The sequence below is a fragment of the Dendropsophus ebraccatus genome, chromosome 4 (genome assembly GCF_027789765.1).
Source record: "Dendropsophus ebraccatus isolate aDenEbr1 chromosome 4, aDenEbr1.pat, whole genome shotgun sequence".
In the NCBI taxonomy this organism is placed as follows: domain Eukaryota; kingdom Metazoa; phylum Chordata; class Amphibia; order Anura; family Hylidae; genus Dendropsophus; species Dendropsophus ebraccatus.
In genome coordinates this window covers 115,130,814-115,157,952 of record NC_091457.1, presented here as the reverse complement: position 1 = coordinate 115,157,952, position 27,139 = coordinate 115,130,814, and the positions used below count along the sequence as shown (strand labels likewise).

At 42.7% G+C, this 27,139-nt stretch overlaps 1 protein-coding gene and 1 long non-coding RNA gene across 4 annotated transcripts in view; one reads left to right on the top strand and one right to left on the bottom strand.

Annotated features, from left to right (window-relative positions):
• LOC138788687 (uncharacterized) overlaps window positions 1–7,282 on the bottom strand; it is a 53,735-nt gene extending 46,453 nt beyond the window's left edge. Inside the window, exon 1 of the long non-coding RNA XR_011362631.1 lies at window positions 6,830–7,282. This is a non-coding gene — a long non-coding RNA (uncharacterized lncRNA). The remainder of the gene's footprint in view (window positions 1–6,829) is intronic.
• USP19 (ubiquitin specific peptidase 19) overlaps window positions 6,926–27,139 on the top strand; it is a 56,679-nt gene continuing 36,465 nt past the window's right edge. The window contains exons 1-6 of one of the 3 annotated variants that reach the window (XM_069966799.1): window positions 6,926–7,237; window positions 14,422–14,699; window positions 21,987–22,115; window positions 22,346–22,482; window positions 23,820–24,278; window positions 26,484–26,829. In XM_069966799.1, the coding sequence (XP_069822900.1) occupies window positions 14,558–14,699; window positions 21,987–22,115; window positions 22,346–22,482; window positions 23,820–24,278; window positions 26,484–26,829 (1,213 nt within the window). In that variant the 5' untranslated portion in view covers window positions 6,926–7,237; window positions 14,422–14,557. The remainder of the gene's footprint in view (window positions 7,238–14,421; window positions 14,700–21,986; window positions 22,116–22,345; window positions 22,483–23,819; window positions 24,279–26,483; window positions 26,830–27,139) is intronic. The other 2 variants (XM_069966798.1, XM_069966800.1) reach the window with 2 other exon arrangements.

The window sequence follows — 27,139 nt, the reverse complement described above, 5'->3', positions numbered from 1 at the left end:
TTAACACTTTATAGTACGGTATTTAAAGGTTACATCTGGTGACAACTGTAGCCATGGCCACGGGATGATCCCAGGGGAGGGTGAGTGGTCTAATTGTCGATGTGAAGTGTGGTAGTTTTTGAGTCAAACAAACCAAAGCATACATTTAGTAAAATAGACATAATGTAGTCACTGGTAGACTAGGTTCTGTCTATTAAAGGAGAAGTCCAGCAAAAACTTTTATTAAAGTATTGTGTTGCCCCCCAAAAGTTATTCAAATCACCAATATACACTTATTACAGGAAATGCTTATAAAGTATTTTTTCCCTGCACTTACTACTGCATCAAGGCTTCACTTCCTGGATAAAATGGTGATGTCACGACCCGACTCCCAGAGCTGTGCGGGCTGTGGCTGCTGGAGAGGATGATGGTAGAGGGATGCTCAGTGTCCCTCCAGTGCCTTGTTTCCCTTAGTGTCCCCCTGCCATCATCCTCTCCAGCAGCCACAGCCCGCATGGCTCTGGGAGTCGGGTCGTGACATCACCATTTTATCCAGGAAGTGACATCACCATGTTATCCAGGAAGTGAAGCCTTGATGCAGTTGTAAGTGCAGGAAAGCACTTTATAAGCATTTCCCATAATAAGCGTATATTAGTGATTTATATAACTTTTGGGGGGCAATACAATACTTTAATAAAAATTGTCGCCGGACTTCTTCTTTAAAGTCAATGGACCTGACCCATTAACAGAATACATTTCTTGCCAATATCCTGATGTATAAAAAATTTAGAGAAAAAAGCAACCTGTGTGTGAGGCCTGACAGTAGTCATGTGGGTGGTCCTGCTCAGGGACTGACAGTTATCTGTGTATATGCTAACATACACATGTCAACAACTAAGTAGGACCGCCCAGCATGAGCAGAGATTTACATGAAAGGATCCTGAAATTTTTCCAACAAACCTATTTATCATTCTGCTCAGCTACTTTTGCTCCATAATGTGATGTCTGTAGATTACACTGTGTTGGTCAATGGGACAGTTCCCCTTTAAGGTCATGACTACATGTTACAGCATAGCATATTGCCTGGCAGTTGCATATCTCTCCCTTCTACTGACTAGGCTATGTTATGGCTATTGCCTATTTAGACTAACTCACCTTAGAAAGGTGAAGCTACGTCTTTCTTTTAGGGTAAGCCTAGATTCACTATATTATATGGAGAAACTCTAACAGAATAGAGACTTCAGAGGGCTGAAGGTATTGTATGACTTCACAATCCTGCTGAGTGGTACAGGGGAAGCATGGCCTGGACTGTCAGCTCTGTGTGATGTTAAAGGGGTTATTCAGCGCTACAAAACATGGCCACTTTGGCAACACTCTTGTCTCCAGTTTGGGTGCAGGTTTTAAAACTCCGTTCCATTGAAGTAAAATGGAGCTTAATTGCAAACCACGCATGAACTGGAGACTAGAGTAGGGGGAAAGTGGCCATATTTTTGTAGCACTGGATAACCCCTTTAATTAATGAAGACAGAACTCTTATCCTAGTGTACTAACAAGCAGGATGGCAAAAGTACATGTCATACATCATACACAGCACTGAAACATCAGGATTGAACACAAAATTCTAGAAAAGTATTATAATAAAAACTATAACCATAATAATATTCATATCAGTAAAAATCATCCTGAAATGGTTTGTAACCTACATAATTTAGCATTTTTATTAGATTTCTGCTCTGCAGTCTCCATTTCTAATTTTTAGTTTTCCGTGAGCCTAGCCTCCCCATGCCTTGAACATGCAAAGAAACTGAGAACCTGCTCTACTAGATCTATGTAGTACACTGTCAGAGGCAGCAGCAGTATGGGGGACATTGTAGAGCAGTACTGAGCACTCTTTACAATATTAATCAAGCACTGGGGTGAGATATAACACTTGCTACAATATACAACCCACTATCTAGGATAAGCTTCCTCTTGCATCACTCAAGAAGCTCTCCTTGCTTCCTCTCCCTACTCCATAAACCTCTGTGAGTAGCATGCAATCGGATGCCTCAGTGAGTCACCAGGACTGATTTTGCAGCAAACTGATAGTACATGATAAGTGCAGCAGGTGGTGGGGAGAGAGAAGTGGCTCATAAATGGAAAAAAATTTATTTTTCAAAGTTTCTTATAGTTATTTGAAAAAAACCCAAAAAACTTTCTTGTAGGCAGAGGGTGCTGGGGACATAAAAAAAGAATGTATATTTACCCGTGTCCCTACAGTGCAGCATTACCGCTCCTGGACCCCAGCTGGCGTTGCTACAACATCAAGACCCGGCTGCCGAATTGCTTGCTTAGCCAGTCAGTAACTGGGGTGGGACATCTCTGACTGGCTGAGCAAGAAATCCATCAGCTGGGTTGGGTACTTTCATTCAAGTCGTAATATCGCAGGAAGCTTGGGGAGAATGAGTAAGTATACGTTCTTAATAGAGATGAGCGAACCTGGAGCATGCTCGGGTCGATCCGAACCTGAACTTTCGGCATTTGATTAGCGGTGGCTGCTGAAGTTGGATAAAGCCCTAAAGCTATGTGGAAAACATGGATATAGTCATTGGCTGTATCCATGTTTTCCAGACAACCTTAGAGCTTTATCCAAGTTCAGCAGCCCCAGCTAATCAAATGCCGATCGTTGGGTTCGGATGGACTCGAACCCAAACCCGGTTTGCTCATCTCTAGTTCTTAATTATGTTCTTCTACCCCCGTCGGTATGGCAGTTTTTAATTTTGTTGGACTTCTCCTTTAGAGGACTTTTCAGCTCTCCTGATCTTTTGTAATAAATACTTGCATTTCCAAATGGTAACAATTCCAGAGCAACATTTCTTGAATAATTTGACGACATTTTCATGGTCAACAGGGTGTGTCCCTATACATACTGACTCTAGTAGTGGTGATTGGACAATGTCTGACTCTGTAAGAACACACCCATTAGGAAGGGAATAGTAACACCCAGTTACCTGTATCAGAAGAACACTGCAGAGAGTACTCCAGAAGAGTGGAGAGCTATTATAAAGGTAATGCAAGTATTTAGTAAAACCAGATGAGATAGATCCTATAAAATATTTCTTACTTTGCATTGAAATCAAGTGCCTCTCAAATCTAGTGCAGTAAAATATGATCACTGATACTAAGCTGATGTCTATGGGGGACATTTATGAAATCTGCTCATTGGCGTACGCCAGGGAGAAGGCGCAGTTTTGCAATAGCTGGGAAGTAGATGAATTTCTATAGTAGCAGAAGTATAAGAAGGCCCTAAGGTATGCCATAAATTTGGGCCTACTTGTTTTTGCCTCCTGCAAGGTCGGTTAGGTCATCTATCAACATTCTATTGACAGGATAATACATTGCACTATACTAGTAGTACACTGTATTATATTCGCAACTGAAAGATTGCATTTTAAAGTCCCTTTGTGGGACTGATAAAAAGTAAAAATTAAAGCTTTGGAAAATATAAATTTATTATATTAAATCCCCCACCCCTCTCCCTCCAAAAAAGACAACTACACAATTTTCCCTTACAAAATATTTTCTTTTTTTTTTGTTTTATAAAAAAAGAAAACACACACATATTTAATATCATCACATCGGTAATGAGCTGAACTATAATATTAACCCATTATTTATCACATGGTGATCCCTATAAAAAATAAAATTGAAAAAAAAAAAAAACTACACAAGACTTGCTGTATTTTGTTAATTTTCCACCAAAAAAAGGAAAATAAAGCAATCAAAAACTCATATGTACCTAATGGTGCGTTTACACAGGCAGATTTATCTGACAGATTTTTGAAGCCAAAGCTAGGAACAGACCATAAATAGGGAACGGGCCATAAAGGAAAGACTTAGATTTCTCCTCTTTTCGAATCTATTCCTGGTTTTGGCTTCCAAACTCTGTCAGATAAATGTGCCTGTGTAAATGCACCATAAAGATGGTGCCAATAAAAAGAACAAGCCCTCATTTAGGTACGGAAAAGTTTGGCGGATTATAAAATTCTATTGCCGGCAGGGGGGAAATTGATTGCAAGTACTAACTTACCTCTCCCCGTGCCCACGGTGAGCTGCGGGTCCCGCAGCGGAAACCCCGTCTGAGGGTATTTTCAGCTAAATTGTAAGGACATCACAACTTGGGAGGAAAAGGTCTGTCCGGGCTGATGGATTGGATGCTTAGCCAATCAGTCACTGGCTGGCTGAGCAGCCAGTCCCCATACACCTTAGTGGAGTAAAACTGGTGGAATGCTCTGCCGCGGAAACCTGCCAGCCTCCATGTCATACCGGCAGTCTATGGGAGGCCCACGCGCCTCCTCTGTCTGCGCGAAAGAATTGACATGTCAATTCTTTTGAGCAGAGAGGCGCGGAAAGAGGAGGTGCGCGAGCATCCCATAGACTGCCTGTATGACACAGACGCTAATGGGATTCCGCGGCGGAGAATTCTACAGTGTGAACTTGCCCTTATGCTTTTGTCGGCCGTAACCACTGCTTGTCAGTTATTGAAGGTTTATGGGGACCTTTAGATTCAATTGTAACTAGAGATGGGCGAACCTCGAGAATGTTTGAGTCCATCCGAACCCGATCGTTCAGCATTTGATTAGCGGTGGCTGCTGAAGTTGGATAAAGCTCTAAGGTTGTCTGGAAAACATGGATACAGCCAATGACTATATCCATGTTTTCCACATAGCGTTAGGGCTTTATCCAAGTTCAGCAGCCACCGCTAATCAAATGCCAAACTATCGGGTTCAGATGGACTTGAGCATGCTCGAGGTTCGCTCATCTCTAATTGTAACCAATTCAATTGTTTTTCCTGAAATAAGCAGCAATAGAAATTTCTGACAGATCTGCTCCAGGGCAGGTGTAGATTTTTGCCATGAATTATGCTTCCTAAAGGTATGTTTACACTGAGCAAATGTCAATTCTTTGAGCAGAGAGCGGAGGCACATGAGCCTAGTGATCGTCCGAGCAGCTCCCCGCGCTCCTTCTGTACTCACCTGCTCGCTGCAGACGCTTGTAATAGTGGTGGCAGCGAGCAGGGTAAGAGGAGCAAGCGAGTGCTGACAGCCCTGTGTAATAGGAGCTTAAGTATACTTCCTTTATTATTTGAAGTTGGCTGCAGCCCTAGGGGGTCCTGGAAAACATGGCTTCAGTGCTTTATTAATGTTTTCCAGGACTCCCTGGAGCCGCATCCAACTTCTGCAGCCACCAGTATTCAAATGCCAAGTGATCACACTAGAGCTCTCCTCTCTAGTTTTTATGTTGAGACTCCATTCATACTCTATGGAGACGCAGAAGAGAGCAAAAAGCAGCAGCCCACAGCCCTGTTCTGTGGACATTTCACAATCAATAGAGAGGAGCGAACCTGGATCATGCTCTAGTCGATCCGAACCCGAACTTTCTGCATTTGATTAGCGGTGGCTGCTGAAGTTGGATAAAGCCCTAAGGCTATGTGGAAAACATGGATATAGTCATTGGCTGTAACCATGTTTTCCAGACAACCTTAGAGCTTTATCTAACTTCAGCAGCCACCGCTAATCAAATGCTGAATGATCGGATTCGGATGGACTCGAGCATGCTCGAGGTTTGCTCATCTCTTACGATCAACAAAACACAGCAATCTCAAGGAGATCAGCAACAAAAAATCCAATGGAGTACTCACTCAAGAGTCTCCATTGATACATTGCCCCTTATAAATTTACATATACAAAAAGAAAGCCTATTGCCAAGGGGGGCCTCCCAATGGGGAGATCACCAAAACACCCTGATACATTTCAGGGTCCCCATTCTCAAGATCACAGAGGCCCCAGCAGTCGGAGACCTCTGCAGTATTTTATTTATACCCCAATCTGTGCATACATTGGTTAGGGTATACCTAACCCAGGTGGGAATACCTCTTTAAGTGACACATAGACCCAGATTTATTAAAGCGTGTAAATTAGAAACAGATATAAAGCGTCCACAGCAACCAATCACAGCTCAGTGTGGTGAAATGAAAGCTGAGCTGTGATTTGTTCCTATGGGCAGTTTACACCCGTTTCTCTTTTACACTGATAAATCTGGGCCATCCTTCTACTAAAAGGCTATGTTCACACACAGTATTTTATCTCGGCATTTTTCAACCAAACCCAGGCATGGATTTAAAACACAGAACGGCTATGTTCACACACTGTTGAAATTGAATGAATGGCCGCCATTTAATGGCAAATAATTATTAATAATTAAATATTTTAAAACAATGGCTGTTACTTGCCATTAAATGACGGCCATCTGCTAAATTTAAACAGTGTGTGAACATAGCCTTTCTGTATTTTTAATCCATTTCTGGTTTTGGTTGCAAAATACTGAGCAAAAATACTGTGTAGCCTAAAACACGTGCAGCGCATGCATGGGGAGTTGCTGAAGCGGATTGTGAACCTGGCAGACTCAATGGGGGAAATTTGCCATGATTTACAACTACTATCAGGCGTAAGTCAGCGGTACGCCATGCCGCACCCCCGCCTCCTGGTGCCCATCCATCTTTTTACCATGTCCATTTGTTGTAAGCATTGGGTGGGAAAAAAATAAAATAAATCCCATACCACATGTTTATGGATGCGTGTGGAGAAAGTCATCCAGCGGACGTTACAACAGGATAGCCATTCTTTCCCATCACAACCAATCACAGTTCCGCTTTTATATATATTTCAGTATACATTTTCAGTCCTTCACATAATACAAGAACTGAATATGAAGATAAAGGGCCGAAATACAAATGATAAGAAGTGACATGACTCTTCATTACATAAGAACAGAGAAACCCTTGAAGGACAGCTCCATCCTTCTAACCCACCTGTTCTCAACCTTTCCAAGGCAGGCACGTGACCAAAACAGCCGCTCCATTAGTGACGTCACCCTTCCCTTCTGAAGCCTTTGGATCACATGACTCAATCCTAAAGCCTCCGCCCCGTCTTGGCTGCGTCACATGACCCCAAGAGAGCCCCGGTCACGTGTTAGGACTGTGTTCGGATTCAGGAAGTGAGGGCGGCGGGGGCTGCGGATGGTTGTCAGGCTCTGGAGGAGGAGGAGGGGGGCGCTGCACGGCAACAAGCGGCCCGACCACGGCCTCTCTGCCACAGCGAGACCGGCAGGAGGAGCGGCTCCGGGGACTGGCGGCACTCACTGACCTCGTCACTGGGAGAGGCCTCCTGCGGCCTGACTGCCTCTCAGCTGCTGGGACTGGAGGAGGCGGCGGCTCAGGGTGAGTCAGCGCCGGCTGCACACCGGACTACCGGCAGTCACCGCCATTGTGTGCTATTGTGTGGGCTCTGCGAGCATGGCTTATGTATCCTGTCTATAGTGCATGATATACACGGGGCAGCGGTATATACAGGAGCTTGTATCTGTATACTGTGTGCTGCCGGGATTATACTCCTATACAGAGAGATCTCCAACTGCTGCAAAACTACAACTCCCAGCATGCAACACTCTGACAAGGTTACAGTATACATGAGAAACATGAGAATGATTTTATCCATATAGTCGGAGACAGAGATGCTTGTGCTTCCTCTTAAAGGGGTTGTTTACCATTTAAAAAATTAAAATTGACTAAATGTTAGAAAATAATATAAAAGACCCTGCTCTCCTCTCCTCTGTTTTGGTTGGTTTTAAATCCGTATATATTTAGTTTTTAGTGTGCTTTTGTGGTGTAAAAACTTCAAAACACTTGAATATTGCAAGCAAAGATTGATTTGCCTAAATGTCTGAATACTGCTCGGAAAAAACTCTGCAAAGCAAAAATTGCATAAAAACCCCATAAGAAAGAGCAAAGAAGGCTTGAAAGTTGAAGCTCAGTTTGTTAAACACGTCTTTGAGCTACACAGCATGAACATAGTCTTATGGTGCGTTTACACAGACAGACTTATCTGACAGATTCTTAAAGTGTCACTGTCGTGAATTTTTTTTTTTTACAGAAATCAATAGTCCAGGCGATTTTAAGAAACTTTGTAATTAGGTTTATTAGCTGAAAAATTCAATTATATCATGAAAAAGCAGTTTGAAGCTCTCCCCCTGTCTTTATTGTTCTCCTATGGAGAGAGTTAAATAAAAGACCAAAACAGGACAACAAAGAGTTAATCTACAAATACCTCACCTGTTATCTCCTCTGACAGTCACCACTGACCTCTCTGAGCTCTAAATACAGCTGTCACCCAGCTCTGTGTCTGTAATCCTCTGTTATCAGCTCTCTACTGTCGGCTAACTCCCTCCTTCCTCCTCCCCCCCTCCCCTCTCCCTAGAACAGACAGGGTTGTGTCTGATGCAACAAGTCACAATTTCTTGATTTTTTTTTTTGCAGTGGATGGAAAAGGGGAAGGAGGGGGGGGACCTGGAAAAAGGCTTTTTACATGCAGATAATGGCAGATTTGGCTAATAAACCCAATTACAAAGTTTCTTAAAATCGCCTGGACTATTGATTTCTGCAAAAAAATAATATATATATATATATATATATATGACAGTGACTCTTCAAAGCCAAAGCCAAGAATAGGTCTGAAAAGAGGAGAAATCTCAGTCTTTCCTTTATGACCTGTTCCCTGTTTATAGTCTGTTCCTGGTTTTGGCTTCAGAAATCTGTCAGTGTAAACACACCATTACATTCTATATTATGCTCCAGAGCTGCACTCACTTTTCTGCTGGTAGAGTTACTGCTTACATACATTACTTTTCCTGTGCTAATCCTGTGTCCGGCTAGTTTTTTATACAAGTGTATTACATGTACAAGTCCTGGCCTGACCCAGGGGTGTGGTGACCTGAACTCACACTCACTGACCCAGCTGTCAGTACCTATCATCACAAATGGTGTCAGGCTGAGACTTGTGTCCATAATATGGAATTGCACATTCAATACACTTGTGTAAAACTGGCCTTAAAGGAGAAGTTCGGCAAAAATTTTTTATCAAAGTACTGTATTGCTTCCCCCCCCCCCCAAAGTTATACATATCCCCAATATACACTTATTACGGGAAATGCATATAAAGTGCTTTTTTCCCTGCACTTACTACTGCATCAAGGCTTCACTTCCTGGATAATATGGTGATGTCACTTCCTGGATAATATGGTGATGTCATAACCCGACTCCCTGAGTTGTGTGGGCTGTGGCTGCTGGAGAGGATGATGGCAGGGGGATGCTCAGTGTCCCTCAGTGTCTTCCGCCATCATCCTCTCCAGCAGCCACAGCCCGCATAACTGAGGGAGTCGGGTTATGACATCACCATGTTATCCAGGAAGTGAAGCCTTGATGCAGTAGTAAATGCAGGGAAAAAGCACTTTATTCGCATTTCCCGTAATAAGTGTATATTGGTGATTTGTATAACTTTTGGGGGCAATACAATATTTTAATAAAAATTTTGCCGGACTTTAAGGCTCTATTACTTACACATGTGTTTCGCAAGATTATTGAAGCTAAAGTTGGGAACAGACTATAAACAGAGATCAGGTCATAAAGGAAAGACTGAGATTTCTCCTCTTTTCAAATCCTTAGCTTCTAAAATCTGTCAGATAATCTGTAATAGGGCCATGAGATCAGCTGATTAAACAATCATTGGATGATCGTTTCTTTAGGATTAGACCTAAAATCGTTGGGCGTCTATTGCTACATGTATTAGTGATGCGCAGCCAACGGCTGGAAACTGTACAAAAAATAAACTCGCACATACAAGCCGTGCCGTGCCGTGATTGGCTGAGCGGCCTGCCACTTCCCACAGTGCCAGGTGCGAGCCAAAGCTAGCAGGACGTTAGGGAGCGTGGAGAGGTATATTGGAGTTTAGATTTTTTACAAGGGCTACACGGACATCGTTGCTGCCCGATTATCGGGCAGTGTATGGGCACTGTAAGTGAGCGGTGGTCTATGATTCGGCACTTGTTCAAAGGAATTAATTGGGCCATGTAATAGGGTCCTTACGGTGCGTTTACACAGAGATTTATCTGACAGATTTTTAAAGCCAAAGCCAGGAATGGATTTGAAAAGGGGAGAAGTCTCAGTCTTTATGACCTACACCCTGTTTATAGTCTGTTTCTGGCTTTGGCTTTAAAGATCTGTTAGATAAATATCTGTGTAAACGCACCATTAGGCTGTGGCAAACATCATCTATTTGCATCCTGTGGAAATGTCCTGTCTTTTTTTTCTTTTTCTTTTTTAATGTATGTAGCAGAAAACTGATCTTTTTGACAGATCAGTCCATTGTATGCATTTTTTAACTTTATTTCATTTAAAATATATGTTTATATTTTAATATATTAACAAAAAAACTGAATAAGGAATGCAACAGGATGTTTTAATAGGATAGCAAACATGATGTGGACAGGCCCTTACACTTTGTATTCTACTCTGTACAGCTCTCCTAGATGCTGTTGGAAACAGTCAACAAGCCTGCCCACAGGATCATGGTAACAGTGTAGCTGAGCTCTTGTAATCTTGCAGCAGCTGGTTTCTCTGAGATAGTTACTGCAGGTTAATGTGTTTGGTTTCTGCTTCTGCGCATGCACATTGCCATAACACACTCTGTGCAGGGAATGCTGGGAGGGTTAAAGTGACTGTACCACCAGGCCCAGGCTGAAGCACTGGAGGCGGGCCGACCCATCCTTAGGGGGAGGAAAGCCCCTCTATGATAAGGTTCCATTGATTCTAATGGAGTCACGTCATGGAGGGGCTCGGGTTTCTTCCCACTGGGGGTGGGTCAGCCCGCCTCCAGTGCTTCAGTCTGGACCTGGTGGTACAGTCACTTTAAGTTCTTACAGGGCAACTATTAGCAGGTTAAACACATCTAACCTGCTGATAGCTCCCTAGTGAGCACGGGGTGCTGAGGATGAAGGTAAGAGACTGTGCCCCATGCACACTAGGGAGCCATCAGCAGGTTAGCTTCTTGTAAGCTGCTGATAGTTCCCCTTTAAACCTGCAGGATTTAGATTTCACCTGTGGAGTATAACACAGTCTAGAGTGAATAATACTGTTTCTTTTCATTGTAATGTTCTTGTTGCGTTTAGCCATCCTGTGTTTTTGGCACAGAGCAGACATCTAGTTGTTTCCAGTGGGGAGCGCTGCCAATGTGTATTATATCCCAGACCAACAAGAGCAAACAAGATGATATAATCCCAGCAATAACACAAGTTTAGCAAAAACAAAATGTATTTTTGTTCTCAATTGTGGATCCCAGATTCTCTTCCTTTTTAGGGTGGCAGTGCGCAGCCTCATGGTCATGGGTAAGGACCTGGCAAAACTGTTCTTACAAGGAAACCTCATGTTTGGAAGTATTGTACAGCTATTCAGATGCCACCATATATCTGGATCCCCATCATCTGCATGCGGCCGGTGGGGGTCAGCTGCTTTTATTTACAACCATTTCACCCCCGCTATAATGGTGATAAGTAATGCATATTCCATATGGCACTTCCACCTGTTCTCAAGGAAGACCGGAGTGTGAAGTACGGTGGATGGACTGGGATAAACTGAGAGGAGGTTTTCTAATAGTGCAGATCCCCTGAAGTAGCTGGTACTAGCTGCCAGCATGGAACAAATCTGTATATCCTCCCTGAGTCTGCATTGGTTTCCTCCCACCCACAAAAGCTGGTTAATTCTGACTAGATTGTGGGGATTGATGTAAACAATGGTGGTCTTCATACAGCACCTGAGTATGATTATTCGACAAATAAGTCTGATCACACTATATGTAGAGGTTGTCTGATAAAGACATCCTAGAGGGGGTTCCTTTACTGGTGGGGTTCCTTCACTCTCTGGGGGCAGCTCCCATGCACCTTTCTGCCAGACATGTGCTCTGCTTGTAATACATGAGCTGCCATTCATCTGAGTAGCCACCATGTAGAACTACACTTCCCTCACCGCAGACATGCCTAGGTATGGTTTTCCCACAATTAGGTGTTTGGCAGATTCCAAAAACTAAGGCTGTTCACATGGGCTGATTTATTAGCCAAATTAACATTCATGTGAATCCCTGGCCAGGTGTACACGGGTGATGTGCGGCTGATGATGATGTTATGATGAAAACCATGCCATCATTTGGGCAGTCCTGCAGGTACGAGGTCCAATACAAGACGATAACATGTTTAAATAAAAAAATAAAAAAGTCAGGCTGTCACTTGGAATGTAAAATTTGCCGCTTTTTGCACACTCCTTTAAAAAGACATCTAACAGCAGAGGACAGACACATGACATACAGGGGGTGCAGGTAAAAACGTCGATACTGTGAAGGTAGTTTTGATTGTTTTGATGCATCTCCTGTTGCTTTCAGTGTGTTCTCTCGCAGATGAGTAAAGGGCATGTTATTCAGAGTAAGAGGCCGAGCAGCCGCCTGCTGCATCTTCCTGTCACTGCTGCTCATTGGCCTGGATGCTGTGTGGATTGTGCACTAGGCCTATTATTTGGCTGTAATTGAATTCTCTCTCTGTTCACAGACTGCAGGCTGATGCTTTCAGCTGAGACCTCCTTCCTCAGTGCACAGATGGTGACCGGGTAATCCTCCTGCCCACATCTGTGCCGATCATGATTAGAGGCCAAATTAATACAAATGGCTCCATGCACAAGTAGCCGCATCTTACTTGCTGGAGGGAAACTTTATCCGTCAGTAGATTGGCTGCTTTTCTGACCACAGTCATCAAAGCACCCAACTAGCTACTGCCATATTAAAAAAAAATACATAAAGTGTCCCTGTTGTTATAACTTTTAAAATCTAAAAAGGTAGATGTGATATAAAGCAAGTTTGCAATATACATTCATTATTTTTTGTTGTTATCATGCTGTAAAACAAAGCTGTACTTACCAGAAATCCAGGTCCAGTCTGCTGAAGGCAGATTTTCTGACTTGAGCTGGTTTAAAATGAGGACTAAACACAGGAATTCCAGCTAGTACAGAGAGTCACGACTCAATGTGTCCATCAGTCACATGACTGTCTTCTCTCTGTGAGCGCTCAGATGGCCTGGGATACACAGGACTTCATGTTTTCTGACTGTTTCCTGCTTTTTTGAGAAAAGAGTCAGAAAACAGGAAGTGCCGTGTTTTCCATGATAACTAAAAAAAAAAAAAAAAAAAAAAAAACGAAAAAAAATTGCACAATTATTTAGAAGTATAACAAAGTCCTTTATTTACATGTACAAAAAATTGATAAAAACTAGGGAATTTCATGGGAAAAGACACAGATAACACAAGGCCAAAGGGGGAGAAAGATCTGTGTGGTAAATCAATGTAAAATTAGAAATGATAAGTGCTGCAATATTATGTATACCAATTGCAACACTACCATCTAGTGGTATGATATAGTATAATGGAGGAGAGACTGTTTGTAACCCCTCAGCGGCCGGTCAGGTAATGAATAGAGCACCACAAGTAAGGCCCTACAGATTCCAATTCCTATACGACCACACAAGTAAAACAAAGCAACACTGAGATCTTACCCCCGTCCAGCCCATCAGCCCGACGCACGTTTCGCTCACTTCATCAGGAGCTTCATTAGCTCCTGATGAAGTGAGCGAAACGTGCGTCGGGCTGGTGGGCTGGATGGGGGTAAGATCTCAGTGTTGCTTTTGTTTTACTTGTGTGGTCGTATAGGAATTGGAATCTGTAGGGCCTTACTTGTGGTGCTCTATTCATTACCTGACCGGCCGCTGAGGGGTTACAAACAGTCTCTCCTCCATTATACTATATCATATTATACTATATCTATGCTGTCACTGCATTGCAGGTTAAACACTTGTCATTGCTATAATTTCAGTGACCACTAGATGGTAGTGCTGCAATTGGTATACATAATATTGCAGCACTTATAATTTCTAATTTTACATTGATTTACCACACTGAGATCTTTCTCCCCCTCTGACCTTGTGTTATATGTCTTTTCCCATGAAATTCCCTAGTTTTTATCAATTTTTTTGTACATGTAAATAAAGGACTTTGTTATACTTCTAAATAATTGTGCAATTTTTTTCGGTTTTTTTTATATGGTTTTGTTGCACTGTATGTTGTTTAGGCAGGAGTTTCTTTTGGGTTGTCTAAAAAAAAAAAAATTATGTAAATCGCAAAGTTGCTTTATATCACATCTACTGTTGATTTAGATTTTGAAAGTTATAACGACAGTGACACTTTAAATGTATGGGTTAGTTTAAAAGGCGTGTGTATACAAGTGCATTTAAAATATAAAATTTAAACAACTTTATCAACAGTGTTGCTACAGTGTTATTTTTTGTGTTCACCCCTGCCAGCACTTTATATGGCATGGTCTTTTGTTTGCTAATGTCTTTCTCATTAAGATTCAGCCTAGGAAGCTTTGCACTGGCAGAATATAGATGTAATTGGCTATATCTAGTTTCTATGTTACCTCACAGGTAGTTCTGATGACCTGAACAGAGATTCTTACTGTACTCTATTTAATATTTCAGACTATTTCTTCTTAGACGGAGAGTTTAGCCACAGAGAGTCGCCAAGATAGCTGGCCCAGGTAGAAAACGTCGAACCCCTGACCCAGACACCGTTACAGATCCCGGGGGCCCATTTGTTTCCACCAAGCGGCAGAAGATGTCCCATCCTGCTGAAGGCACAGGGCAGAGGAGGGTGACTCGAGGCACCGAAGATGCGATCAATAAAAAGAAGCAGAAGGATCGAGTCAACCAGGAAAGCAAAGAAGGCAAGATGGTGTCCAGCAGTGAGCAAAGGAAAGGTCGGTCTTGTGGCTTTTTTTTAATTTAAACTTTTATCTGTTGCTCTTTATTTCAGTCCAGTATTTCACTGATTTGTGGTAAATGATGGCCAATATGAAGGACTTGATCAGGCTTCATACACCACCCACCACTCTTTTTGTAAGCCAGAGGGTTGAACCAATGCATTATCTGGTCCATTTGACTTAGTTTGACCATGTAGTACATGGATGTCCATTCGTTTAGATTGGTGCAATGTGATACCCACATTTTCCACTGCAAATGCAGCATTAAAGTGTCACTGTCATTAGTTTTTTTTTTTCAGTTAGTACAGGCGTTTTTTTTTGGAAACTTTGTAATTGGGTTTATTAGCCGAAGAATGCATTTTTATCATGAAAACGCACTTTGAAACTCTCCCCCCTGTCTTCATTGTTCTCTATGGAGAGGGGAGAGATGAGGCACCAAGACAGGACAACAGAGTTAATTTACAGCTACATCACCAGGCTCTCTCCTCTGTCAGTCAGCACTGACCTCTCTGACTACTGAAGAGGGGCTTTCAGCATCTCTCTGCTGTGAAATCCTTTGTTCTCTGCTGCCGACTAATCTTCCTCCTCCCTCCCCCCCCCCCTCCCCTCTACATAGCACAGACAGGATCCAACTGATGTAAAACAGAGATTCTGAGCAGTGGATGACAGAAAGGAGAGGAGTAGGGGGGACCTGGAAAAGTATTTTTAAATGCAGATAATTGCATATTTGCCTAATAAACCCAATAACACTTTCTTAAAATGGCCTGGACTATTGATTTCTGCAAAATAAAAAAAAAATTACGACAGGGACTTAGAGGTTTATATATACCAGGCCAAACATCTTAAGAATTTTCTTTATTAGGGACTTGTTTTATATGTAGGAAAGGAAAGTTGGATGGCTCACCATCTTAAACAACATAGAAGAAGGTATTCCAACAGATATGGGATATCCTCATGATTATACATAAATGATTAATACATAGGGTTCCCTTCTATTGTAAATAATATTCCAGCTAAGCAATTGTAGCTAGCAAGCAGGGCAGTTAGTGACCAGGCCATTTCTCCCTTTAGCATACATTTATACATTCTTAAAGGGGTATTCCACTCAAACATAACTTTTGATATGCTGCTGCCCTTGGGGAGATTCAGTTTATTCTATACTTGTTATTATCTATTCTGTCTCCTTCCCCCAGTTTTGAGCTGCTGCTTTCTGCAGAATACACACAAACTGTGTGTGAATTTTTCTGTCTCCCCCCTCCTCTTCCCTCCCTTCGGAGCAACTTTGTAATGCTGGGAGGATTGATCACAGTGAGTTCATCAGCAACTTGAACTCAGCATAATCCTCCCAACGTTGAACAGAAGCTACAATGTTGCAGATAAAGCCAGTCAGGGACTTGTTTACATCAGCTCTCTCAGAAGGGGGTGGAAGGGGGAGAGAACAGCTTATGCACAGTTTTCAGTGTCTACAGCAGAAAGCAGCAGCTCAGAACTAAGAGAAGGAGACTGAATAGATAATAAGTATGAATAAATTGTTAGTCTTGCAATGAGCAGTAACATGAAAAGTTATTGTTTGAGTGGAATACCCCTTTAATCTGCTACAGACTTTGTCTTCTCTGGTGCCTTTTTTAGGTTCATAAAGCGAATATGCTAATTAGTCGTTTCGGTGAACTGGGGGCGTTCCTCAGCACCCTCAGTGCATCGTCCACCTGCCAACTCGGACATCCCAGTCGGCAGCAATGGGGGTGCTGAAGAACGCTCCCAGTGCACCAAAAGGACTAACTAGCATATTTGCTTTAGCTCTAAAAACTCAAAATTGCACCACAGAGGAAAAAAAAACTAGTGCTGGGATCTGCAGCTCTTCTGATACAGGTATGTACGAACCTGCTAATAGTTTCCCTTTATGCTGGCCATACAGAACAGTGTCACACAAATATTAATGCACAAACCCTAATAAAGCAGACTGACCTACAGGAACACATAAAATCCATGGCAAATAGTATAAAAACAGCTTCCAGGTCTAGCACAGTGACTGTTATTGTTTGTGGTGGTCTAGAACAATGAAGGTATTAAAAGGGTCATACAGGTAGGTAAAATACATGTTCAATCATCTCCCCCCTTCCCCCCCACTCCTGGAGACTAACAATTCGTTCCATACTTATTATTTTTTCAGTCTCCTTCCTCCAGTTTTGAGCTGCTGCTTACAGCTGAAGACACAAAAAACTGTGTGCTGCTTACTCGTCTCTGCCACTCGTCTCGTCTCTCCAACCTCCCTTCCCAGACAGCTCATGTAAACAGTGTCTCTGGCTAGCTGTCATTGCTCTCTAATGCTTGGAGGGTTAATCTGAGGTCAAGTTGCTGGTGACCCCACTGTGCTTGCAGGCATAAATTGTGGTAAATCTGGTGCAAAGGGAGGCCAGACCCACTCCACTCCTTGCTGCACCCTCTTATTGGGTGAGCGGGGGTAATTCCTGGCGAACGCCACAAAGAAGGTTAAATATCTTCCCTTTCTCAATGGTTTACGCCAGGGGTGCAAGCTTCTTAAATGTCCCCATTATGCTACAGAACTTGCCTATCTTCGGCACTTGTATATAAAATAGATGCGCACTGCCACTCCATTCAGAGTTCTGTTTGGGACGTTCTTGTATTGACCCATCCATGATCATTATGCCCTATCGTGGACTAGAGATAACTGTCTGTGGTGCTAAAAACCTCCTTAAGGGTACAAACACACACACCGTATACGCAGCGTATTTACTGCTGCGATACGCAGCAGATTAGATCTAAATAACTGAACACAGCATCAAATCTGCACCATCAAATTTGCTGCGTATCTGCTGCATATACGGTGTGTGTGTTTGTACCGTCAGGGTGCCTTCACACGTAACTGATCTGCAGCGGATTTCTCGCTGCAGATCCCTGCCCTGTACACTCCATTGGCAGAAAAACTCGCAGCAGGATGCACATCCCGCTGCAAGTATGTCAGCAACTTGTCCTGTTAACCCCCCCGCCACCGGAGCGTATACATCACCTGCTCCCCGCAGGCGGGCTACTTACGTACTAACAGCGGGATGTCCATAGAGTGTACAGGGCAGGGATCCGCAGTGGGTCTCGCTGCTAATTTGCATCAAGAAATCCTCGGATCTGTTACGTGTGAAGGCACTCTTAAACCAGGTCCACTCTTGGCAGAACCGTTTCACTCTAGTCCTTTTTCCAGTCCATGATTTAGATACATTACACACATCAGGAATAGGGAGTCGGTGATATTGCATATATGCTGATCTCCTTTTAGACCAGTGATGAGCCGAGTCTTCTTTCTTTCAGCACTGGGGATTATGGCACTTTGCATCTCACCTTGGTATTGTTGCTGTGTGATAATCACTATAACAGATGACCGGCATGTCCGATTAACCTGCACATTACCTGCAGCAGTGCTCTGCCAATCCCAGTTGTTTGTGTTTACATTGAAGTATGTGGATGGAATTGTAGAGCAATACAAGTGTACCATGTTGTCTATAAATGATCAAAACTGATAATGTGAATGGAAATACCTTCTGTTTAGATCCTTCCTCATTAACTATAATGTAAAAAAAAGTGCACTTTCTGTTCAGGGTGAGTCCAAGAACAAAGCAGAACACTGACGGCTTTGATGAAAATGGAGCACAATAAAAACCTATTGAAATTATTAGGGGAGTATGACTGCTTCTCTAGGTTACATTTCTGTTATTAAAACAGAAAAGAGAAACTGAATTGTGGCAGAGGGTAAAACACTAGTGTGAACCTGGCCTTATCTGATTTCTTATATACATTACAGCTTGCTGATGTGTCTAATAACAATGCATTTAATGGCCGCACAATGAATCATACCTTGTAATCTCCCTGATCGGCCTCATATTGGATCGCCGGAAAGTACCCTAAGAGCAGTGACACTGAGGGCAATTTTGTAAACAAAAAAAAAATCGGTTTTCACCTTGTAAATTAAAGTGTCACCCCCTTTGTGCATTCTGACATCTCTACACAGGCGTAAAGGGTAAATTTAGCATTTTTCATACCTTATTTCATATCATATGTCATGGTGCTTGTTCAAGTAAAGTATCCTTTTATCAACTGCAGATTGTATTAAGTAGGTGTGGCCTTGCAGCATTAGCGCCACTTAGCCCCGACCATAATGAACCCATTGGGCCCGCCCCCTTGACGGCCATTGGTTGGTCGACGTAAAGGGGGTGGGGTCTAGACCTTTCGGCCAGCCTGTTCCAATGGCCGGAGAGGGGGCAGAGCAAACTGTTGCATTGTGGGCGGGGGTAAGTGGCGCTAATGCTGTGAGGCCACGCCCACTTAACACAATCTGCAGTTGATAAAAGATGACTTTTTACTTGAACAAGCACCATGACGTATGATATAAAATAAGGTATGAAAACTGCTAAATTTACCCTTTACAGCTGTGTAGAGATGTCAGAATGCAAAAAGGAGGTGACAGTGTCCCTTTAATGGTTTCACTTACCCTGTAGAGCAGGGATGGGGAACCTTCGTCCCTCCAGCTGTTGCAAAACTACAATTCCCATCATGCCTGGACAGCAAAAGCTTCGCTTAACTATGTACCTATGGGAATTGTAGTTTTGCAACAGCTGGAGGGCCGAAGGTTCCCCATCCCTGCTGTAGAGGGTTCACAACCTGTATTATACTGCAGAGCTGCGCTCCACTTTTTGCTGGAGTTACTGTGTTCTTACCTCTACGGTTCAGCCTGTATTATATGCCAGACCTGCTGTCACTAATCCTAAAAGTAATTATGTGTTATCTGATATTCAATGACTTTTGGTTATATGATCTGTCCCAATCTGTTCTGATCTGGCTATAAGGATGATTGGGTGTTAGACTGCTAAGGGTCCAAGCGAGCACCTTTAGAAGACATGATAAATTGTGGAGCCATTTAAATGTGTTATCGGCCGCATGTCCCCTGCTTACACAGTTGTTTTCCCGCTCCCCTGCTATATCACTAACACTTTTACACGTTTCTGTTTATCAGCCAAGGGAGCGTCTCTAGCTGATAATCGGCCCTTATAACGCGCCGAAATAAAAGATACATAGTTAAGAACAATCATTCCAGTAAATGGAGAACACCACGATTCTCTAAAGCACAGGGGCAGCAGTCGGTGCTAGTCAAGAGCATTCTGTAGACATAGGTCTCCTATATTATTAGGTCACCACCCAATGTTTTGTTTCCTTTTTCTAAATTAGATTTTAGACTTGGACTGGGTTCCCATGTGGCCCAACTGGTTGTGCAGGAAGTAGCATTAATCCGTCGTCCTGCAGGAGAACGTACATGTGAGCAGTATCTTTGGAGTCACATGGTGCTGTTCATGGTGTGAATGAGTTGGCATCTTTTTAAAGCAAGGTGCTGTCATGGTAGCAAGACTCTTGTACACGGCTACTTGTCATGAGGCTGTCTCTAGAGAGCTGTAAACAGATGAGGACATTGCACTCGCTAAAGCGTGACCAGTGTCTCAGTATAGAAGTACACTGAGCATACACAGACACCAAGACACTGGACTACCCCTTAAGGTTATGGAGCTTTTCTTTAAAGAGTCACTGTCGTATTTTTTTTTTTGCAGAAATCAATAGTCCAGGCGATTTTAAGAAACTTTGTAATTGGGTTTATTAGCCAAATCTGCCATTATCTGCATGTAAAAAGCCTTTTCCCAGGTCCCCCCCTCCTTCCTCTTTTTCATCCACTCTGAAAAATCTGAAAATTGTGACTTGTTGCAGGAGACGTACCCTGTCTGCTCTAGGGAGAGGGGAGGGGGGAGGAGGAAGGAGGGAGTTAGCCGGCAGCAGAAAGCAGATAACAGAGGATTACAGGCACTGAGCTGGGTGACAGCTGTAATCGAGCTCAGACAGGTCACTGGTGATGGTCAGAACAGATAACGGGTGAGGGATTTGTAGATTAACTCTTTGTTGTCCTGTTTTGGTCTTTTCTTTAGCTCTCTCCATAGGAGAACAATGAAGACAGGGGGGAGAGCTTCAAACTGCTTTTTCATGATAAAAATGCATTTTTCGGATAATAAACCCAATTACAAAGTTTCTTAAAATCGCCTGGACTATTGATTTCTGCAAAAAAAAAAATTCACGACAGTGACACTTTAAGAGTATGCATAGGACTCTGTTCACCAAACTCTTTTGCAAAGGGGACCTATGTGTTCTTTTGTATGTCTATATACTGGTGTACATCAAAGCCTCGTTGTAGAGCGATATGCGCTTTTCCTGGTTTAGGTGTCAGACAGAGGCTGAAAATGTGATAGCAGGTCTTATGTTGGTGTAAGAACTGGTACTGAAGTGGCTGTTCAGTGTTTACATTGTATAATACACAGTTATTGGACTTTAATTGCTTAATTGCTGCATGATTCACAACATGAGACATGGAGGTGCCACTATCTGTACCCTACGCCCTTTTCTGGGAGGCTGTACTGTCTCCACCTGCCTTATTTATGGGGAGAGACAGACAGTCAGCCTTAACTGTGCTTGCATCATTTACAGGAAAAGACACAGAAAGAGCACTATTTATGCTTACATAAACTACAATGTGAAACCAGGAGAAAGTACTGTAATGGACACAGCACTGTCTGTACCTACGTAATTTACAGGAAGCACGCAAAGGAAGTACTATCTGTGCCTACTTCACTTACTGGGAGAAACCAGGATAAAAAAAACTCTGTATTTACAGGGAGAAGTGGGGTGGAAAGGGGGCAGTATGGTAAATTATACTTACATAAGAGAAGGTAATATATTTTTGTGTCAGCCTCTACAACCCTTACAAAGAGATTCAGGTAGGCCATCTGTGTACATAACTTACAGAGAAGTGACAGAGGCAGTATTGTCCATACCTATATTCAGGGCTATGCTGAAACTTTTTGTAGTGCTACATCATTGGTGGCAAGACTGCATACAAATCATTGTATTGCTTTGGACCGCAGCTGTAACACTACTGAGTCCGTGTACCCTGACCTTACAAGGAGAGACAGCAGTATTATCAGCTGTACCTACATCACTTACAAGGAGCGACATGACGTGCTGCCATCTGTGTCTGTTGTTTTGACAACTGTAGAAAACTACTAAATGATGGGCAAAAGACCGCAGCCATCGGTTTGTGTTATCTTATGTTCTGTCTTATTGCAGTCATGCAGTGTGCAGAGTTTCGGGCAGCGTGTTCAGCCCTTCTCTATGCTGATTTAGCAGCAGACATCTCATGCATACACCAGTGAGTTCTGCCACTAATAAGGTTTCTGGTTTCAGACATGATGATCGACTGGAAGCAGAACTCCGGAGAAGTGATTGTAAAGCTGAACGCGGGGCCAGGAACTATAAATGTGGAAGATCTTAAGGCAGAGTTCACAGATACAGACTGTGTCATCAACTTCCCAGGTATCTCTAGAAGTAGAAAGAAAATATTACTTGCTGGGTTATCATAGCAGGTTGACCACTTGGAACATTACTGCATTTCTTCTTTATGACACTGATACTGCCGACAGCAGAAGAAAGTAGATGAAAACCTTCCGGCATTAAAAGTTGTTTTTTTTTTTTTTTTGTTTTTTTTTTAGGTTATGCGTCTTCATTACATTAAACCCATATTTTATTTTATCTCTTATTTGTAGAAGGAAATCAATGGAACTGCCATTTCCACGAGGAAATTGAAGGATCTTGCAGTAAAATTCAATATAAAGAAAAAGGGAATTTCCTTCAATTGATTTTACAGAAGAAAATTCCAATGAATAAATGGCCAAGCCTCCAGGTAAACTTAATGGTGTCTTCCTCTGCAGCTCTATATTTAGAGATCCTTAGGGTAGACATTGGTGGTATAGCTATCATAATAAACATTCAATTTTGGATTGCTGCCCACACACACACACACACACACACACACACACACACACACACACACACACACACACACACTCCTCTTTAGAACAAAGTGACAGCAGCACCAAGAAACTACACCCCCCCCCTTCTGATCTCCTCAGTCATGCCCAGGGGGTCAGATAACATGGAACCCTTCTAGCACTGCTGCCACTTTTTATTGGCAGTTGAGAGTCACAGAAATCGGACTAACAGATTTCCCCTTGATGCTCCTCCCAGTTGTCAGGAGGTCTGTGGTAGTGTTTAAATTAAAAGTTAGGATATTCTAGCAGAAATATCATTTTATCATCTTATGATCATAAAACTAAAGGAAATAACATGAGAGCAGACAAGATGAAAGGGCCTACCGATTCATTGCTGCACTCTGTTCATTCTAAGGATCAGTTGGGGTCCTGGAGGTGCTATCCTTATAACAATAACAATAATAATAATAATAATAATAATAATGTTTGTGTATTCTACAGTTTGCCATCACTTTACAAGTTCAGAAAACATCCTTTTAACTGGTCTGAGCTGTCGTACCACTTGTGTCCCATTTATTGACTTTCCCACTTACTACAGAGAGTAACTGTGTTGAGCACTTTTCTCTTCTGTCATCTCTTGATGTCATCCTATAGCAGGCTGTGGTTTATAGAGATTTCTGAGGATTAGGGTACGTTCACACTGCAAAATACGCATGGAGACTTTAAGGGGCATTCCCCGGGCATTCCCGCTGTAAATTCTACCCGTTCCATAGACTTAATGATGTTTGCCGGCGAATTACACCATTCGCCCAAAGAATTCACAATTCTTTGGGCGGACGGTGGAATCCGCCGGCGAATATCATTGAGTCTATGGAATGGGCGGAACTTCAAAGGGAGGCAGCTTGGAGGAATCCACTTGAAGTTTCCCCTGAAATTCCGTACTGTGCACGTACCCTTATGCAGAACATTTGAATTACCCTTACAGTAAACTTTTGCGATCTCTTGGTACTTAAGTTCAGCTGCTAGGTAAAATATAAAAACCTAAGGTAATTGTCATTTGACCGGTCTATTTTTATACATGGTAGACAGTGGGGCTGCACTTAAAATTACACCTCCTCCAGTTTTCTAGATCTGATGTGGACTTCATATACAGAACGCAGGCAGCTTTTTATTCATTAGAAGCTAATGACATTAATATGGCCTACAAAACCAATTAAACTCGTAATTTCTCTTATATGTTTCTGAGCAGAAAAAGAAGAAAGATATTGTGAAAGAGCAGGCTAAGCCGCTTCCAGTGAAAGAAAATGGAAAGGTGAAAGCCCCTATGAAATTCCCAATTTCAGATACCAGTAAATCTCAACCGGCTGGGAACCCAGAAATTAAAAGGATTAAACCAGAGCCTAAAAACATCAAAAGAGGCCAGGAAGTGGCAGAGCCAAACTTAAGGAGTCCCCTCGCAAGCAAACCGGTTTCTAGCTCCACCCCGCAAGGTGGGCCACAGGGAAGAAAAGGCTCACACCATAAGCTTGGCTCTACACGAGACAGCAGTCCAAGGAACCAGAAAACAGCCAATGCGGAGGACTGTCCAAAGTGTTTAAGCAGTAAAGGGCGGAACAAATGTTCTGACAATATCCAAGCAAAGAATAACTCAGTGACCCCAAAACCTGTGAGTCCTAAGGTTGAAGCCCATGATGCTGTTGCTGAAAAGGTGAGACTTTATTTAATGCAGTATAAATTTAGCCCTTAGGTTTAGTATACTCAGTAGAAATACTTGAAAAAGCAGCGGCCTAATTTAAATCATATTTTATTCATATAAGTGGTGCTTTCACTGTGCTGCACTGTATAAGGACACAATATTACAGGAGCAGGTCTAGTTCCCTGTAAGCCAGCATGGTGCAAAACAATGATTGTGCAGATTAGCTAATAGGAGTGATCGAATAAGGGGAACACTCTCTCCTCATGAAGCAGCAGGCTCATAAGGTTTCCAGCTATCAATTATCTAAGGCACAGGGTAGCTGGGAACTTGGTAGTGTGTATATATAGTGTTGTGCTGGATAACTATGTATGAGTCTCTCCAGGAAGAGGTATACAATCATCCAACTTTGCCTGCACCTGTCAAATGATTCTGATATTAACAGTAGACATTTAATTATCGAGGGTGGCCAACATGGTAAATGTACACCCAATCAGCCCAATTGGGCTGATATGGTTCCCAGGAGCGCTGTATAAAGCTCCAGCAGCCACGGCACATACCGGCCATGGCTGCAGCAGGAGCATTATACCGGACACGTGACAGACACGGGCGGGGAAGTAGTCATCTGGGCGGCTCCCCGCCCGTATCTAGTCACTGCACTCTGCCTGTCAGCGCGCTCCGAGGGGATGATTGACAGGCAGCAACATGTTAAAAGACAAACGACTTCAACGATCAGCCGGCATTGTTCATGTCGGCTGATCGTTGTGTTCTGTTACACGAGACGATTATCGTCCGAATGCAGCAGATGATCGATTTGTGTATTGGGGTCTTTATTGGTTACACTTTCAATAGCTGACAGTCAAATGTTCATATGTCTTCTATGGAGAGGGGTGGGGTAAGCTGCGGATACGGTACCATTCACCCCTATGATAGCACATATTCGCAGCGGGATGTTAATCCCGCTGGAATATGTGCTATCATAGGGGTGAATGGTACCAGATCCGCAGCGGTTCTCGCTTCAAATCCGCAGAAGTGAGATCCGCTGTGGATCCGGTAGGTGTGAAGGCACCCTAAAAGCAGCTATCTAAAGCTATCTACAAGCGGTTTGTGGGGAAAGATTGTGGGTACAGTCTCTCTTTAAGGGGCTATGTATTAGGGTGATTTGACTGCCCTCTTAAAAAAAAAATAAATAAATAAATAAATGTTACAGAAGCCTTACACACTCACCCTGATTTTTCCTTTCTGGAATGAAGATTCCTCTTACACTTTCAATACTAACCCAAAAAGCCCTACAATCAGAAATGGAAGGGGTTTCATTTGGGAAGTTATACCCTGTCCTGCTTGCTGCCCCTTGTGATGCCTATTTATGCGGGCATCTTTAAATGATCTGAACTATGTTAACTTACCATTTTTTTTGTGACGACTGTTGCATCAGTATTGAGCTTTAGCAGTGACTTGTTTGATGCAAAATACATTGTACATGACTGGACTTGAGTATAGAAGAAAGTAAGCAGAGCCTGGATGACTGTTCATTTCTAAAATTGTACTTCTGCAGGCTGTGTCCTGACTCGGCTTACTAAAATGTAGCGTAGAGTAGATTCTAAGAATAGCCTCTGTCCATGCTAGTGTGAAGAGCCGGAATGGCCATTGTGCCTGTGTATGATTGTACAGAATATCAACCCTCAAGACCGGAAAGAAGGTTTGTAGTCCTAAGTGCATGGCCACGTTTGGCAAGAGGCTCAAAGTAGACTTTACCACATGTGGCCCAATTTACGTTTCCTTCAGCAATATTGACTTAGGTGAGTTGCTGTAGTGACAAGAACATGCCTGTTACCTTTTCAATGACTTTTTAACTGTAGTTGCAGCAGACGTCACTCATCTTTAGTAACAGAATAATGCTAAATGGGTGCATAGAAAGAAGTCTTGTCCGTCTTGTTGTGTCTTAGATGCAGCACCTAAATTAGGGCTAAATCCCAGCATGTCAGCATGCCCTATGTGTATTCTGTACCCAAAGCCACAATTTTTGCACCTAAACACATCCCATTACTTTCACTGGCACGTGCTGTTCTTTACTTGGTGCAAAACCTGGCAGAAAGCTTTGTGAAAATTCTAATTTATTTCCCCTCACCATCATCTTGGGTTATAGCCTGTAGCATTTAGTAGTTGTATAATATACAATTGACTTATTGAAGATGTCCCTAAATGTCTTTCAAGTTACAGGTTGTCATTGCTGACCCAGAGAAGACACCTCTTCCCAGTCACGGAACGCTACACCAGTCCGCCACACCAACCATACAGCCCGTATGTTCTAGCAGTCAGAATCCCCTTCTCACAGGTGACTTGACTTCAGACCTGCTAATGCCATCTAAAGAGATGTCCGAACTTTCTTCACAACAAGCTGTAGATTGTCAGGAGGACCTATCAAGAACACATGTGGTGCTTGATGATAAACAGACTATCGCTGCTTCTTCAGGAGATTCATCACACAGTGAAGTCGTCGAGTCAGAACATGCAGCTGGAAAACCAAGTTCTTCCGAAGATTGCAGTCTAGAAGACAGACCAGAAGGTAATAGCTTGTAATGCGTGTTTGTAATAAAGGAGCAATTTTTTTACTGGTTAATTTATTGTTCAATAATAGTATATTGCCGGCTTCTTTCAACGTGCTTGCATTTTCCAAATCTGGTTGGCTTGTGAGTGGAGTTGGAGTTAAAGGGGTTGTTGGACATATTTTGGACTTCATATAGAGAGTACCTGATCAGGACTTGCAGCACCCGTGTAATACATGGCCTCTCATTTCATTGCAGCAGATATGAAGACAAGCCACCTGGATTTTTACTTACAATAGTGGCCAGGCCAAAAAAAAAATAAATAAAAAA